The 18,430-nt window shown below is 27.3% G+C and overlaps 2 protein-coding genes across 7 annotated transcripts; both read right to left on the reverse strand.

The window, feature by feature from the left end:
* Positions 1 to 467: 467 nt before the first annotated feature.
* LOC112694204 (protein catecholamines up) lies at positions 468 to 8,170 on the reverse strand. Its single transcript, XM_025569612.1, has 4 exons — positions 7,156 to 8,170; positions 4,545 to 4,753; positions 1,263 to 1,338; positions 468 to 697 (listed from the first exon to the last, which is right to left on the reverse strand). Exons 1-4 carry the CDS (start codon positions 7,751 to 7,753, stop codon positions 522 to 524), a joined length of 1,059 nt encoding a protein of 352 aa, XP_025425397.1. The 5' UTR covers positions 7,754 to 8,170; the 3' UTR covers positions 468 to 521.
* A 3,140-nt stretch (positions 8,171 to 11,310) lies between these two features.
* LOC112690775 (protein Mo25) lies at positions 11,311 to 17,616 on the reverse strand. Of its 6 annotated transcripts, none has more exons than XM_025564967.1 (8): positions 16,512 to 17,616; positions 14,124 to 14,229; positions 12,745 to 12,912; positions 12,558 to 12,676; positions 12,270 to 12,438; positions 12,041 to 12,205; positions 11,865 to 11,969; positions 11,621 to 11,806 (listed from the first exon to the last, which is right to left on the reverse strand). In XM_025564967.1, the coding sequence occupies exons 2-8, from the start codon at positions 14,223 to 14,225 to the stop codon at positions 11,621 to 11,623; spliced, it is 1,014 nt and encodes a 337-aa protein (XP_025420752.1). In that variant the 5' UTR covers positions 14,226 to 14,229; positions 16,512 to 17,616. The 6 variants fall into 6 exon arrangements, with proteins under 6 accessions (XP_025420994.1, XP_025420752.1, XP_025420808.1 ...); XM_025565023.1 differs by having other exon boundaries at positions 16,508 to 17,616; XM_025565081.1 differs by having other exon boundaries at positions 16,497 to 17,616.
* Between the last annotated feature and the right edge of the window lie 814 nt (positions 17,617 to 18,430).

The raw sequence follows: 18,430 nt of genomic DNA on the forward strand, positions 1-18,430 counted from the left end.
AAACAAAATGGCTTTAAATATTTCTTATCATTTAAATCCAGTAAGCTTTAACAAATTTGTTTATAAATAATACCATAATTAAAATACACATTTTTTTACAGAGTAAACAATTAAATTGTTGAATGTTTAATCACTCAACTTGATAACATTAATTCATGTCAAAACTTATGTTGAAAATTATCCTAATTACAATTAAAAACAAAGTAATTTGATTTCATGCAAATTTATTTTTAAATTAGAAATGAAATAAAACTAATAGATAAACACTTACAAAATTGCAACCCCATTAAATTAATGGTTTATTGAATTGCAATTATAAACATTGTGGAAGTCAAGTGTTAACAAATATTATTACATAAAAATATTTTTTGTTAAATAATTTTTTGTATACTAAAATATTTTAAAAGAATAAAATATTTGTTGATTATAACAGTATAAATAGTATTAATTTTAAATTATTTAATGTAATATTTCCACATTTATAATGTAACTACAATAAAATAAACTATACAATTTAATACTTATTCATAATTAGCTACAATAACCATTAAGTAAACTCCAACAAGCAAAGCTATGATTTCTTTAACAGACTGTTTAAAATTGGAATCTTCTAAAAGACTAGGTATGACATTTACAGTTGCTATATAAATGAAACCACCGGCTGTGAATGGTAACACCCAAGAATTAGCAGCTTCACCTAAAAATAAGTATAATAAAAATTAATATTATAAATATACATTAATACTAGTACATATTTAAAATATATAAATATGTATACTGATATATGTGGTGTGTAAATATAAAAATATATTAAAATTATCAAAATAATTTAATAATTCATTTAAATATTCATTAAAATTTGCAGTCATTTTTAAATAATAAAATTAGTTTTAACCACATTTAACAGACAAAAGTTGTAAATGGTTCATGTAAAATCAGTAAAATAAATACAAAAACGAAGACTGGTACAAATTTATTTTACAAACAATCCAAAATATATTATCTTCATCAATTTACATTAGTATTTTAAATTTTTTAATCCTTGAAATTTATAGATTACTTAAAAATAAAAAACGAAAAATATACGAAAATATGACTTCTTAAGCTGTTTATTTTAACATGCTATCCAGACATAATTAGGTTAAATTATTTATTTTTTTACAATTCAATTTTATTTCAGAAATTTTATTTTTCTTTGTTACTACTATTTTTTATATTTTTTTAACCAAAAAACCTATTAGAAACAATAACCTTAAACTTACTATCTTTTCCAAACGTTAATGACACCAAAGTACCACAAATAGCACCCACGGCAGTTAGCAATTGACATTTCATGGCCTGTTAAAGAAAATCATAATTAGAATTCATTTTTAAATTATAGATATAAATTTATCAAGTAAAGAATTGAGGCAAACAGTAGTTGGCAATTAATATACCAAGTTATCTATATTTTTAAATAAATATGCAAATAATATAATCAGTGATTATATCAGAGTATTTTTCACTTTGAGTGATAAAAAAATGAGTTTATATATTTTATACATAAAAACAGGTCAGTAAATGTATGCATCATACAAATATAAATAATATTATAATCATATATTGTAGGTTATAGTTATAAGTTACATTAATTTGTACACAAAAAAAATAATCAATTGGTAATTTGAATTTATTATTTATATTGTATATAACATTATCATTTTAGTGCAAAATTATTTATATTTCCATACTTTAGTTCTTAAATCAACAAGCCCACTCCAATACAATCTAAACATATACCAACCAGAATATTGTTTAAAAAGAAACATAATTACATACCTATCATTAATTATTAATTTTAATTTTAATTGTCATCTTGTTTAAAAAAAAACAAAAAAAAATTAATAAACAATTAACATATTATTATTAGATGAAGATATTCTATTTAGCTAGGAATGTCTTTTAAAAAAAATATTATAATAAAAAGCTTAAATTAAACATAAATATTAAGAAAATTTAATATATTTTAAATTCTAGGTAGAGTATAATTCATTTATTAATCTTGAAATAAATTGCTTTTTCAATAATATCCGTTGTCATAGTAAATCCACTTGCATGCACTTACACGCATCAAAATTGACTAATAATATATCAAAATAATATTATAAAATCTAAAAAGTATACAAATAAATCTTAAGGCCATCTTTCTATTTTCCCATTTGTTTTTCTTATATATATTAACAATAAAACTTTAATTTTTAAATGATAAAATAATAAAAAATTAAAAATTAGTAAGAATGTAGGTACGGCATGTATTAGAGCCGCGATTTCATTGACATTTTATATACCTCCTGATGAATATAATTATTCGATTTTTAACTATTAACAATTTAACTATTAAACTATTTGTTTGAATTTTAATTTTTTTATAAGTCTTACCTATTTCTATGTAAAACTTGTAATATGTACAAAATAACTTTTTGAAATACAAACAATACTCATTGTCTAGATAATATGTATAGTATAAATATAAAATAAAAATGAGTAAATTGTTAATACTCTTAAATTAATAAATAAATAAATACTTTGCACATAAGAATATATATTAATAAATAAATGCATAGCATGGAGTATTATTATATTGGTAATGTATGATTTAAGAATTCATCATCAGGTATACACAAAGTCAAAGTCGCAATTATAATGATTTTGTATATACCTAATGATGAATTTTTAACTTAAAACCAGTCGTACATTATAAAGATAAAACAAAAATATTTTTTAAGCTAAGAAAGTTCATGTTATTCATGTTATATTATATACACGAGATAAAAGATAATATTATTCATTTTTGTGATAAAAAATCGGTAACCCAGTGCTTGGAAAGTTCCTTTAAAAAAGGAACTCGTTCACGTTCACGTTTATCTTGCTAAAAAGAAACTAAATCCTTTATCATTCCTGTCTTGAAGAAAGGAACTAGTTCCTTTTCTTATCCTAAATAAAGAAAATTTATCGTTCTTCAAAAGTTTTAAAATAATAGAAAATGTATATTATTCTTGGTTCATCCTAGAACATCCAAAGTAAGATACAAATATATTTCACACTACTCGGATATCATACACAAAATTTAATTTTGCTATTTTCTGCATGTATACGGGTTTTATTGCTATTTTGCAGTTTATAATTTAATCAGTCCAGCCATCTATGAAACCAAAAATTTGTAAAATTACATTTAATTTTTTTTCTAATCAATTTATAATTTTTTCAAGTTAAATGCATATTTTTTTATTTTTCGTGCTATTTATAGCGCATATTTTAGACTTTTTAAGTGCATATTTAAGAGCTAAAAAGTAAAAATGTTGGTGCTACAACTTCTGAGCCCTGGTAATAGTTAATAAGTAATAAAATAACTAGTTAAAATAACACGAAATTAATTTATCAACCTATGTAGGCAGAACTCAGCAGACAACTGATTTTACTGAAAAAGAGACATTGCATTAGCTGTAGCCTGGAGGTACGCTTTAAAAATAGAAAATATACTCGTAATAAATTACCAATTGTAAATAATACATACCCGTATCGTCAAGTATTTTCCCACCAATAAGGTCGCCGCGACAGAATGGGCATTTTGTAAACATCAATAATTTTGTAAAAATTATTTTAATATTTATTTTTAGCTCTTTATGTTTGCTAAAGAAATTTTAAACTTTTTTTCTCATAGTTCTAAAAATTATTTGATTACTTTTATTCAAAAATAAATTAACGAAAAAAATAATTCGTATTCCTCTAAAAAGTGAACAAAATTCCAATACGTTCCTAAACACGAAAAAGGAACTGTGTTCCCGATAAGTTCCTAAGAATGGAACAAAATCGAAAGAACAAGTTCCTTTGAACGCGTTCCTTCCAAGCACTGTGGTAACCAGATAGGGAAACAACAATAAATGACATTAACTTAATATATCGGTCTATTACAAAAATATCTACTAATTACACACAATGGCTAATCCAAATTACACTGAACAATTTTATTGTACTAAGTGAAGTCCATTAAAATATAAAAATGCCAAAATTTACAAGTCAATCATTAAATAAAATGTATCATAGTATAAATATACTCATATGAAGAAAAAATATCATTCAGTAAAACATTTACAAATCTTATTCAAATGTGGAAAAACTCAAGTACATGATACTCTTAAGAATCAAAATTAAAAAAGAATGGTTAAAAGGTAAATTTGTCTTTTTATTTATTTTTGAAATTGTTAATGTAATATAAATACCTACATAATGTATATCTATTTAAATATTATTTTAAATGAAATGGTATTAAATAATAATAAAATAAGTCTATAATTAATTAATAACTCAAAAATAAAAATTATAATGATTATAAACTAATTTTGTAAAGTGAAAAATACAAATTAAAATCAAATTGATAATCTGGAGTTTTCAGTTGGTTCTATGGTATTGCGCTTTTGAAATGATTACTATACTTAAATATTTTAATGTTTTTGATACTTAAATGTAAACACACAATTTACTAAATTTAAAATAAGTATACTTACATTTGCCTTAGTACTGCCTTCTTGAATCAAAATTGCATAATCTCCAATTTCATGAGGTACCTCATGAAGTAATACTGTTATTGTTGTGACAATACCAATGTTTTGGCCAGCTAAATATGCTGCACCAATGGCAAGTCCATCAGTAAAATTATGTGAAAAATCAGCAACTACATTAAGCCATCCGGCAACTGATAAACTGTGTTTTGGCTCTAAACAAATTATAATTATATCATATTTATTAATTTAAATTAAACATAATAATTATTAAATTAAATTATAAAAACTTTGAATATTGATTAAGATATGTTCTTATTTTTATTTTTAATAAATTTAATCAAACATTCATACCTATATCAGAGCGATATCTTGACATTATTACATTTTGTAACATTTAGTGTAATACTAAAGTATTGTTTATAATAAATATAAAATAATCATAAAACATTTATTTAATAAAAAAAAGTTTTATATTTGAATACATAAATTTGTTCAACAATTATCTATTTTCCATTATTGCAGGTAGTGTTATAATAAGAAACAACATGTTTTGGTTAATGCAAACTCATATTATCTTAATAGACTGAGAATTGTTTGATTGTAAAATATTTAAAACATTGTTTGCTTTTATAATGCAATATATTTTTGAGTTGTCAACAAACAGCAATATTTTATAAGAGAAAATAAGAACTTAAGATAGATTATTAATATATAATAAAAATAAAAAAGGTCCTCAATGAAAGCTTAGTGAAGCAATGGTAGGATGAGAAAAATAGTACGACTTATTTTATGGCAATATCATAATTTGTTTAATTTACTACAGAATTCTAACTGCACAAAAAAATTAATAATATTTATATTATATTATAATAAAATAAATAGGCTTTTACCTATACATATATAAATGTATTGCTTTATAGTTGTATGGCTAGAGATGTGAGCTCAATAAATTTACCCGGTAAAATTTACAGATAAAGGTAAATTTTACTAAGTATTTTTTTACCTGGTATTTTTTTTTACCATTAAAAAAAATTGAGTAACCCCTTATTTTAAATGTTTTTACTAGCAAAATTTTTATTCACTGTTATAGAAAATATACTCATATATAGATATAAGTATATCTACAACCGTGGTTTTATTTAGATAATCAGCGTAGCCTATACGACAATAAAATGCAGGCACTGTATTCAGTACTTAAGTATATTTTCAGTGATGTATTACTAAAATAAATCCTGGATATACGCCTTATTTCATGTAGTAACTATCATATAATAGGAACCAAAAAAACTCACTCATAAACTACGCATCCTTAATTATGACTATTTGATAACAGAAACTTGTTGTTAAATGATAACAAATTTGAATTTTTCATTAAGAAAAAAAAATGAAAAATAATAATAATATATCACAGTTCAGTGAAACAGATTCAAGTGATGATGATTTTTTTAATTCCATTCAACATACACTTGCCTAGTTAAATTAATTCATAAATTAATTTTAATTAAATTATAACTATTATGTTATGCTGTATTATTCAATATTCTGTAAAAAGTTTTGTTATTTATTTAAATTTTATTGTCTTTTAAAAGATATATTGTTTATTTTATTATTTTTTCTATTGTTTAACTTTTAGTTTTTTGTTTTATTTTATAAATGTAAATACTAATTATATCAAAAACATACATATAGGTACAAGTATAATATGTTGATAATATTAAAGTTAGGTTTAATGTTCAATACAAGTTACTTGATTTACTTTACATATTGTTTTCTGTTCTGAATGAAATAACTTATTTCAAATAAATAATGGTTTTTTTTTCTTAAGAGCCATTTAAAATTTTAGATATAGATGAAAAGTCAATAGTCATATAGAAATAGTGAATGCGAAATATGTTAGATAGGTTGGTAGGTAAAAAGAAAAAAAAACATTCATCCTACATTTTAAAACTTCATAAAAATGTTGAAGAAGGTAAGAAATTTAATACGTAAGCTGTATTTAAAAATCTAATAAAAATTACAAAAAAATTTTTTTTTTCAAAATTTACCAAATATTTTTTACTGGTAAATTCCACATCTCTGTGTATGACATATTATGTTATAATGTAAGTAATATTAAATATTTTATAAGTATATTATATAATTTCATATTGTAGGAATCCAGATATAATAAATAGCTTATATTTTAATAATTTATTAAATAAAATACTTATAGTTAAGTATTTAAGCCAAAATGTTAATAAATAGTTCAAAAAACCATAAGCTTCACTGTTGTTATAAGACTTAAGCTAACTATCAATAAAATAATTATTATGAATTTATCTGAAACTAAATGCAATATACCCTTATAAATTCATAATAAAAAATGTTAACTTGTACTTAAATATTTCATTTAGAATAAATAGGTAAAACATATAACTTTTAGTTTCGAATACCTTATCAAATTCAAAAAATTAGTTAAAAATAATGGTTACGGTTACTGCAGATAAATTAATGAACTTATTGTTCGCTAATTATTTTTGTTAACATATTTTTAAAAAATTTAAAATTTAAAAAAAAATCATAATTTATAAGAGAATACCTATATATATTTGATGAATATAATAAGACTACTCACTTGCACGATCAACATTCTTATCAACATTATCGTCCTCATCGTCACTCAATTTTTCCTTGGTATGCGCACTTGAATGAGAATGGCTATGACCTCCTTTTACAACACGAACCAATTTTTCAATGAACAAGAACACCAATATACCAGCCAAGATCCATAGACCAACTCTAGTCTCGTTACTATGATCGTGAGCTTCTTCTGGCGAATGTGTATGTATACTGCAGTGTTTGCTGTCATCATGATGATCGTCATGGTGATGATGGTGCGTGGACAACGAATGAGGAATCAAGTGCAAGAATGCGTCGCCCAACAGTCCACCGGACGCAAAACTTAAGAGAACCTTCAAGAACGATTGGTGTTCGTCTTTGTTATCAATAGGTATGAAGAAGAGTACGAAAAACGGAAAGACGCTAATGGCCACAGTGGAGGACAAAGCTTTAACCCATAGCATGGTGTCGAAGGGTACTTGTTTTGAATCGGCATGGTGATCGTGGTGATCGTGGTGGCCGTGGGTCAGACACAGTTTCGGCAATCCCAGAAACACGAAGACGAACAAAAGCGCCCAGCAAACATATTTAATACATTTTTTGGACGGCGGCATGGCTGCGTCGGGCGATCAATTCGGTCACGTAGGCTTGATGATCCCTTACAACGGCAACGACAACGGGACGGCAATACGGTCAAACGACGGTTACGTTCACGTTCGAGCAGTCGTCATTTCACACGGAACGTAAGCATCGATGGAACACGTACGTTCGTTATCTGCCCGTCGGCGGAGCGCGCGTTGACTGCGGTCGATGAGGGGAAGATAACGACGGCGGCGGCGGCGGCGGCGGCGGCGAATTGCGAGGGACGGAAAAAAATAAACGAACGGTTGACTGATAACGTTCGGCACGATTCCGTCCTTGTCCGTGTACGACAACCGATAAGAACGCCGCCAGGACAGTATTCGCAGTACGAACAGAGAACGACGCGCCTGAAGCCACGTAACCACTCTTGTCCGTGGTGCGATTTATTGCCGTTGCACGATGTCAAGCACCAGGCAATCGCATTCAAATACGTGTTTCGACCCGGTCCCGTATCCCATCGCCCCCACTACCATTTCGGTTATCGTTTGCTTTTTTTTTTTTTTCCCGTTAAATTGTTTTATTTTCTTCCCTCCCCGTTCGAATTTCCATATCATCTTATCCGTTGGTATTAATCCCCCTCGACGACGCACTCGATTCACACCAGACCGACATGAATTTGCCGAAACGCACCTGTTCAGATTTGCCATGATATTTGAATAATACATTATGTAAATAAATCGCAATTAGTGTCTTTTTCGAGTGTTCGAAATCAAACAGTTTACTATTTTTACTATTAAAATTATTAGAAATTTTTTTTTTTTTTTTTTTTTGTTTTATCTGTACAGATAATATTGCAACAATAGAATTATTAACGTTTAGAATCACAATGAAAATTATTTATTTCATACAATTTTCCATCTGTAAAATTGGTTTGAGTTTCGTAAAACATTTTAACTTCAATATTGTTTTTATAACCGGGCTGCTATCTCAAACTACATTTATATTTGCATTCAATCTCATATACAGATACACTTCATAAATCTTACAGTACCTACCTTGTTAGAATTTTCAAAAAATAGGTAGGTACTGAAGTGCTTTCTTTTTAATTTAATTATACGGTAACTTAAAATATCATAAACATATTAATTTGTAGCACAACAAACTTAAAATTATCATAATTTCTTAATCATATTTGATAAGGGATTAAGGGATAAAAAAACTGCTAATGACTATCCAGTTTCACCATGTACGGCGCAGCATCTAAGAGCATCAAAAACACTTTTTCTTCGTTTTCGCTCAAGTGCAGCGGCGGATTGGCCCACCGGGATCCGGAAAAGTTCCCGGTGGGCCGGTAATCGTATTATATCACTGGGGCGATGTACTTGGATAAAAAATATTATTATTATAATATTATATATTTAATTGTAAGACTGTGATAAAAATTTGGTGTAAACGTGATGTAAACAGTTTTACGAGCATTTAATCCATGAATAAAAGAGACTTTTATGGAAAATTATTATTATTGGATGGTGAGCCGGTCGTACGGTAATTTCCTGGGCCGAAACCGCCGTTGCTCAAGGGTCACATTAATTTTAACCCATCATTCACAAATCGAGCTATAGTAGAATGATTAGGTAGTATTTTCTAAAATATTACATTTTAAGAGAAAAGAACAAGTTAGGTGATTATAATTTAAAATCCCGACCAATAAATTCGCCACACAACAGCCATTTATATGTTGTCTCGTCCAGATGTTACTATCGTTTGTTTATATTGGACAAAATATTTTCATAATTATGAAATAGATGATTTTATCTCAACCAAATTTTATCGGGTATTTGTTTGCCAATATATTTTTCAAAAAATGCTCGAAATTGTGGATTTTGAAACTTCTACTACGGTATATTTGCGGCAATAAAACTCAAATATAAATCTTCAAAAAATTCATTTACATTTTATTCCGAAGTTGATTATGATAAAAACAATTGTTTTTAAGTGTTTGACTTACACTTTAGAGCCTCTTGGTGTGAAGATGTTTTGATATCTGACTTTTTAATGCATAGAATGTATTTATTACACAATTGACATAAAATAGTTGTGCCATCAGTTGTACAATTTATATTGTTTTTATTTAATGGCAGTATCCACTGTTCGATTACATTTTTTAACATAGTCGATGGTATTTTCTGTATTATTAAAAAGAAACGAATAAAAACAAGTGACTAATCAAATAAAACAATAACATAACACGAACCGTGACACTACACTACTGCAGTGTTGTTTTTGAACAAGTGAATGATAAATGAACTCTTAGGGCTATTTTTAAAATGTAATTTCAAATAATTTCTTGTTAGCCATCGTTATCAAACATAATAATAGCTTATTGTTATTCCGTTTATAGTTTTATCAATAAAAAAAATTACAAGACTAAAATTACGTTTATATTATATTTCCGCCACTACGATACAAAATATTGAAAATTATTAAAAGTAATCGATATATTCTCTAATATTCTTTATTGTATAAAATATTCTTTCATCTTGAAAAATTCTTAAATATGCAAAAATACTTTTGTCATTGATTTATACATTTCATGATTTGTTAACATTTCAAATTCCTGTTTAACTGCATAGACTCAACAAATATATGTAAAAGAATATAATTCCAGCCTCTTATTATAATAGTAAAGTAAAAAAATACGTAATATGTATTTTTTAAGCTCAAGTTGAATTAAAATTTTGTTCCTAACCTAGTAATAAATTTCTATCAATAAAAATAAATCTAACAGCACAATGCTTTTTATTTTGAAAAAAAAATGGAATACAGTTTAAATAATTAACATGTTAATGCTGCTATTTGGCAAATATTACAGACTAATAAAATAATAATAAACTCAGGAAATTAAATTTTTACAATATAAATATCCTAAATCTTTTTGACTATCTGTAAGATATATATAAATATATAACCAATATTAGTACAATATGAAATCACTAGATGAACTGTTAACTTAAATCACATAAAAAAAAAAATAAATTTATAATTTTACGTCTAAGTATTATTATTACAGTTAAACAGACTATTGTAAATACAAAAATACCATAGAGTTCTTATTATTTGAATTAGGATAATATTTATTTTTATTTTTTTATATAAGATATCTGTAATAATATAAACTAATAAAATCAATCAACAATATTATGATCACCATACAACCAAAAACACACTAAAAAAAAAAGAAAAAAAAGAGAAATCCGATACATTAATTTAAAAATAAGTATAATAATCAATTTATTAATATTATTATTATTATTATTATTTTAACCACAAATAACAAAAATTAATTCTAAAAAGTCCATGTTTATAAATAGTTTATAAATATTTTACATTTAATCATAAACAGAATATTATGAAATTTCCCTTCTAATGAATAAAACTTATAGTTAAATATTACAAGTTTAAAAATCTCATAAATTACAACACTAAAATATAAATTTATTTATTAAGACTTATGATGAAAATCTACACAAACACTATCTTCCTCAGATGTGTATGTATATTAATTTTATATCATTATGCATACTTAATTCTGTAATACAAATTACAAATAGTAACAGGAGTATAATAAGATTATATCTAAATTAAACTTCAATAGTTATAATTGCTATTAAGTAAACAACATAATTTTATTTACCATTTAAAACTTTAGGATATATTTATATAAAAAATAATAGATAATGTTCATGTGCTTTATGAGAAATTTGAAATGCCCCTTTGAAAATTAAATAAATAAATGTATAATTACCCCTTAACATCATCTAAATTTAATATAATCATGACAAGCAAAATAATTATTAGCAACCCGAATAGCCATGGTCTCGAGTTGCATAAACCGTAAATCATTGATCACTAGTAGTAGTTTTTAACTCTTTAATTTGCTTGATCAGATATGCCTTCTCATCATTGAACTGTTCATCTTCAGATCGTTCAGTGTGAAATCTAGTCAAGAACTCGACAAGTTTATCTTGGTTGCGAAGCAAAATATCAAGAATAGGCTTGGGTTTGTTAGGATTAGCAACAAATACCTAAACAAAATAATAATTATTGTATTGAATTTTATTAATTTTAACTATTTATTTTAACCTTGAAAACATGGAAAGCTTCAAATTGAATATTTCTAGATTTTTCTTTTAGCATATTCATCATCAATTTTAAATTATCTGGATTAGATATGTAACGAGTCATTACCTGAAACAAATAAAAATAAATATGGTTATTTAATATATAAATGAAAATAGTTTATAATAAAAAATACATACAGTGAAATTATGACGGTCTAACAATAGTTCACCCAGTAATTTAAGACTTTGGCGACGAGTAACATAATTTTCAGAATTTAGTAATTGTTGGTAATGTGTAAATACTTTATCATAATTGATTTCAAGGAATTCAGCACAGAGTGGTTTGTGTCGTGTCAACAGTTCCTGTATAACAAACAACCAAAATATAAATAATGATTATAAGCTCAAACAATTATTAAATATAAACCTTAAATGTAGAAAAAGCATCTGAAGCAATATCAAAAGTGGACACTTCTACATAACGAAAGAAATTAAAAAATTCTTTTGAGTATAATAATATTTTTGCTAATGCTTCGTATCTGGCACATTCCCGTAACATAGTTCCACAATTCAGTGCGATTTCTTGATGTTCATACCTAAATTTTAAAAAAATTCTCTTACTTTTCAATTCATAACAATATCATTAAAAATAAATAATTATTAAAGATAATCTAAAGCAATTATATTAATTTATATTTAATTCTGATCTACACACCCTGCTATAAGAGTAAATAATATTTCAGATTTAGCACAGATATGTTCAACAGTAGGTGATCGGCTTCCCAGTTGTCGCCGAAGTACATTATTAAAAACTTGAGCAACATCCTTTTTGCCCTGTAATATTACATAGTTATATAATAAAATAAATTTCAATACATAATGAATAAAATGTTTGAACATACTTCAAAGTCTATTTTTGTCAAATTCTGTATCAACATAAGTAATAAGTTATTGTTGTACATTTCTTGTGCTAGCTGAGCAACAACAATATCTGACAAAGGCTCAGTATCTGCAGTTCCGTACAATAAATTTTTTATTACTAAAAGATTCTTACTCACATCTTCTTGTGCCTAAAAAAAAAAAAGACAAGCAAAATGTATGTTACACAAAAAATTAAGTATTTGCAATAAAACAAATTTATATTTTATTAAGTTCAACAAAATTAAACAGTAAATAATCAGTAAACATAATTACAAACAGCAATTAAATTAATATGCAGATTTATACAGAACAGTCTAAACAATTACTAAGATATTTAATAATAATTATACTTAGGTATACAGGGAACTGAAAATGAATAGTATTTTTTTCAAAAAATTTTTATATAATATGTAAATATGTACTCTATAGTTTTTAAATTTATACATATTAATAAATTAATCATAATTTAGTTTTATTTTTAATTTTTTTTTATTTTTTTATTACCGCTAAATTTAGTGGAATATTATATTGCAATGTATTATTTTTAAAATAAAACAAAGTACTTGAAAAAAACTATAGTTTATTCATTTAAAATTAACGGATTATTTTTATAAACGAATAAAATTAATAGATTATTTTTAGAACAGATATTAAATTATTTTTTTAAAACCAATAAACTTTAATTAATACTATTTAGTAAGTTTAGTCAAGGAATACTATAAGTAAATATCAAAATAAATAATTAAATAAAAAAATAAAAAATGAACTAATAAAAACTAGAACTATAATGCATACAACTAACAAAAACTAATTAAACTATAAGAGAAGCATTAATTAATTACTTTATTAGAAATAGAATATAAATTACTAAAAATGTGATACAAAATGCTAAAGAGCACCACAAAACTGTTTTTTTATCAGGTTTATTAATTTTAAAATAAATAAATGGTAAATACTAATTTTAAAGATTTATAATTTAATACAGTAAAATAAATATTGGTTTTAGATAATCATTATATTAAAATATTAATATATAATTTTATTAATTTATATATAAATATAAATTATATATATTATATATATATTAAAATAAATAATTCATATTAGTTTAGTTAAAATCGTACAAAATATTATAGTAAATGAAAATACTAAACTATAATACATAAATACAAAAAAAGTCACAAAACAAAAATTACTTTGCAACAAAACTAATATAAAAACTACATATTAGGAGCTATGAAAAAAAAATTTATCTGTAATATAGCAAGATAAGTATTATAAAAATCTTAGAAAAAAAAAATTCATAAATTATCATTTATGATGAAAAGATTCATAAATTAAAATGAAATATGGTACTTACTTTTTCTAATTTTTTATCTCCTTTTTCTAATGCAACAACAGCTTCTTTTATTTGTTTCACAACCTCAACGGGATTCTTTTGCGATTTCCCAAATAACGGCATATTTCTAAAATAAATAATACGATTCATATTAATGAAAGTAATAAACTGTTTTTACCACTATTATACACATGTGGTTGTTCATATACTAATTCACTATAGAAAAATCATGAAATCCACTAAATGTGTTATCTGGTTAGGAATCATATTAAGATCAGTCTCTAAACACAATGCGTACATATATATTACAAATGAAAGCATTTGAACATTGTGTTATGGTAGCTTAACAAAATAATGTATAATTAAGATAAGAGTATTGAAGACCTCCAATCATTTAAAATGTTATCTTTAAATATTGTGATTTGTAGAACAGAACTCGTTATCTATACCTGTACATTTAATCTAAGTATTAAAAAGGTAACATGAAAATAATAGGTTCTTGCTAATGATTTATAACAAACTAAGATAATATTATTACATCCTAATAAAATTAACATTTTAAACTTTAACATTACAATTATAACATATAAATATTATAAAGTATATCAAAATATACCAATAGACGGTGTTTATACATAAACAAGTATGCTTAAAAAATGATTTTCACACACAACTACAAAATAAAAAATTATCTAACTACTCAAATACTTTGGAAAAGATCCAATAAACGTACTTATAAACAAGGAAAATACAAATATATCAAATTTCACAACAATTATTACTTAATAAGATTGACAGCTTTAAAAAAAAACTTTGACTTTATTGTTTTATTGATATAACCACTCCTTATTATATGAACATGTAAAATGTTGAATAGTCTTTCTGATTGTTAACAATATTTGGAAATTAAAATCAATTTCCAACATTTTTTAATGAACCTGTCTTTAAAGTTATATATTTATATAAGTATGCAACAACAATATCAGCAAAACATTAAATACAATAATATAGATAACAACAATAGTATTACTATAGACAAACATTTAATTATAAACCTATATTATACAAAATCTTGATAAAAAAACATACTAAAATGAAAAAAATCCATACAGCAGACCAATAGATTACAAAAATAATGTACTAACTTTCAAAAAATAAATTGTTAGAAATAAATATTTTTCTGAGAAAATCATAAAATAACTTTGAAATTTAATCGATTTTATTATAAATGGGATTTTAATAAATGTCAAAGTAATGAACTAATAAACATTAGATTTGTTTTAAGATCAGTAGAGTTCAATATATCATCAGCAGTTTCGAGCACAAAATGAACCTAAATCATGCTGAATATAACAGTCTAATAATAGCTGTAACAAGAAAATGTTGTCTTAAGTGACTTATAATATTAGGATTCATACCATAAGAAAAAGTGACAGAAATTGTTGAAATTCATCTTGAATACATAGTACGCCCCCGGAATCAAGTTAAACTGCAGCAAGTTATGCAAACAACAAATTTAACATCAACTTATGAGCACTTTATGACCATTTGTAAGAGTAAACAAAAAAGCAGGTTACAAATTCGTACCAGTTTATTGCTGACGACACAGTCAGCTAGGTCGGTTCACGTTGAACAGATTGCAAGACTGTATCGACATTGGACTGCACGCAAAGGATATCAAATCCATTACACACATACGAGTACAGAACGTACCTTTATTATGACTGTGAGTTATGATGGAAATTGATATTGTCAATTCGGTGATGTCCGTAGGACGACGCGTTCCATCCGTAAACGAAATTGTATTTTATAATACAAATTTTTACATATATATATATATGCAATATTAATGTACACGCACTCAGCTGTGACGGAGTTATTAATATTTTATTTGAATTGCGATGTTTTCTCTATGTTATCGAATTATCTGCCCGACGACCACAACAACAATTCAAATAAAAGGTACGCACGAATAGAACACATCGGGACGTCCTGCTATCGGTTACACATGCTAAATATTTTCAGACGAGCCGCGCGCATGCGCTGTAGCTGTGCGTGTATGCGTGAGTTCGTTCGTAAACGCGTCGTTTGTGTGTACGTGTGCGCGTGTGCGTGTATGTGTGCGCGTGCGTTTGTGCGTGCGTGTGCGTACGTGTGGGTACGTGTGCGTTGTACGTGCGAAAGTATGTTTACTGCGTTTACGCATCACGCACGCGCATAGTGCGTACGGTGTGCACCGTGCACCGCGAATTTATTATCATCAAAATAATGCAATACATTATTTGTGTACAGTGATAATAAAATAAACACGAAATCGTAATACAATAACAGTTAACAATAAACAGTACTACTACTAATAATAATAACGATGATGATGATAGTAAAAATAATTACGATTTATATACCCACGGACGGAAATATCGACGATATGCGGTTCGGATGACGGTGACGAGTGTAATATATCGGTAATTACTGCTCGCGGTGGTGTATTGTCCGGCGAGAACGGTCACGGTAATGTTGTTGCGGCGACGGGACGGCTCACAGAACGCGGTCGGTTTCGCCGTACGTGGTCGCTGGTCGGCACTGCTTGCACACTGTATCGTACACTGCACGACGGTAACGCAACGGCACACGAGTCATGCGGCGAGTACGCGGCAGCCGTTGTCGTCGCGTCGTCGGCACACCACCGCATCGTCCTCCGCCGCGCCGCCGACGCCTCCGCCACCGCAGCGACGATACGCCACCGCCGTTTCCTCCACCCACCTTCTTCTCGGTCGTCGCCCATCGACCAACGGTGCCGCCGACGCGACGGACCAAAACAATCCGTTTCCGAACATTTTTGCCAGGCGACTCCTCGCTTTCCGCGGGCCACGGAACAAAGTAGTTTGTTGCACCGCCGCGCGGCCGATGAACGCGAAACCGCAGTAAATCGTCGTTGCGCGCGTTCCGTAGACCGGGCGACGAAATAACGCGATCGCGACCCCGGTCCGTTTGTGACGCGTATCCGGGTGTCGCCGGAACCCGGCGAGCGTACCACGGCAATGCGGTCCGCCCTTACACAGGGTGGATGATGGTTTTGATTCCGAAAGGCGGAGCACAGGCGCACAATATTGTGTTGTCGAATTTAATGTCGAATAGGAACGCGCACAAACCCACTGGACCCGTGTGCAATACTAACGATTTTCGTTTGCAATGGTTGCACGCAGGCAGATTCCTTGGGCAATATTTTAACGTCCGTTTCCGTTATTGTCACGCTTGGCAGATGTCTGTTCAACCTCTCTCGACCTTTGTAATGTTACGGACATACGTAAATGTAGATCCTTTACGATTATCATTGTACGGGGGAGGAACACATATCGCATCAAGTATTAAGAATATCAGAACAACTCTTTATACAATTAACATATTGGCACCGGTAATTGCGACAACTAAAATACCGTAGGGTAGAGTAAATACGCAAGCGAATTTATACCACAGGACTTAGATATAATCTAATAATTTATAGAAAACGTGAAAGGCAAATATAGCAAAAACAACCACTCTATGTATATGTATATATATATATATATATATATATATATAATAGGAAGTCTAGGGTTGGGCGCATAGAAATAATTATTTGATAACAACTAAAATACAAAGAACACATTGTTAGCTAAATATTGTATTGGCAATGATGGGAAAACAAACTAAGAAAAGATCACTTAAGCCCAGGGCATTAATGATAAAATATACTCTTTTGGAAGGACCACAATCTCTTACACAAGAACGAGGTATTTAAGGTAGTCCCGAACAGACCAATATTCAGATGTGTTACAGTCAGATCATAGCACGCACCTTCACGCCAGTATATTTGTCAAACTAGTTAATGTTTTGTACTTAGAAAATATTCACAATAAATAACAGTTTAACTTAAACTGAATTATTATTTAGAATATCCTAATACACATCCTTCGTCTGAACTGTCGTATTGGCGACACGCAACAGTATATTTATCTATATCTATATCGAATATTATCCAATTAAAGTACATTCGGCTAGCTAGTTTTTTACCGATATTTGTGGTAAAAAATATAACGTGAGTTGTATGAAATAATCGGTAAGAAATAAATTTAATCATTCAGGTTCTATCTTATACAAATACCTGGGACACAATAAATATGATATTTAATAAAATGGTGTAATAATAATAATAATAATAATAATAATAATAAATAATCGTTAGTAAATATTGATATCGACTCTATATCGTACACTATATTCTTCAATACTTATAAACGGTATTATACTATTATATATTATGCAATTATAGATAAACTTTAATGGTA

This window comes from Sipha flava, unplaced genomic scaffold (assembly GCF_003268045.1).
Source record: "Sipha flava isolate LNK unplaced genomic scaffold, YSA_version1 0_pilon_pilon, whole genome shotgun sequence".
NCBI classification, from domain to species: domain Eukaryota; kingdom Metazoa; phylum Arthropoda; class Insecta; order Hemiptera; family Aphididae; genus Sipha; species Sipha flava.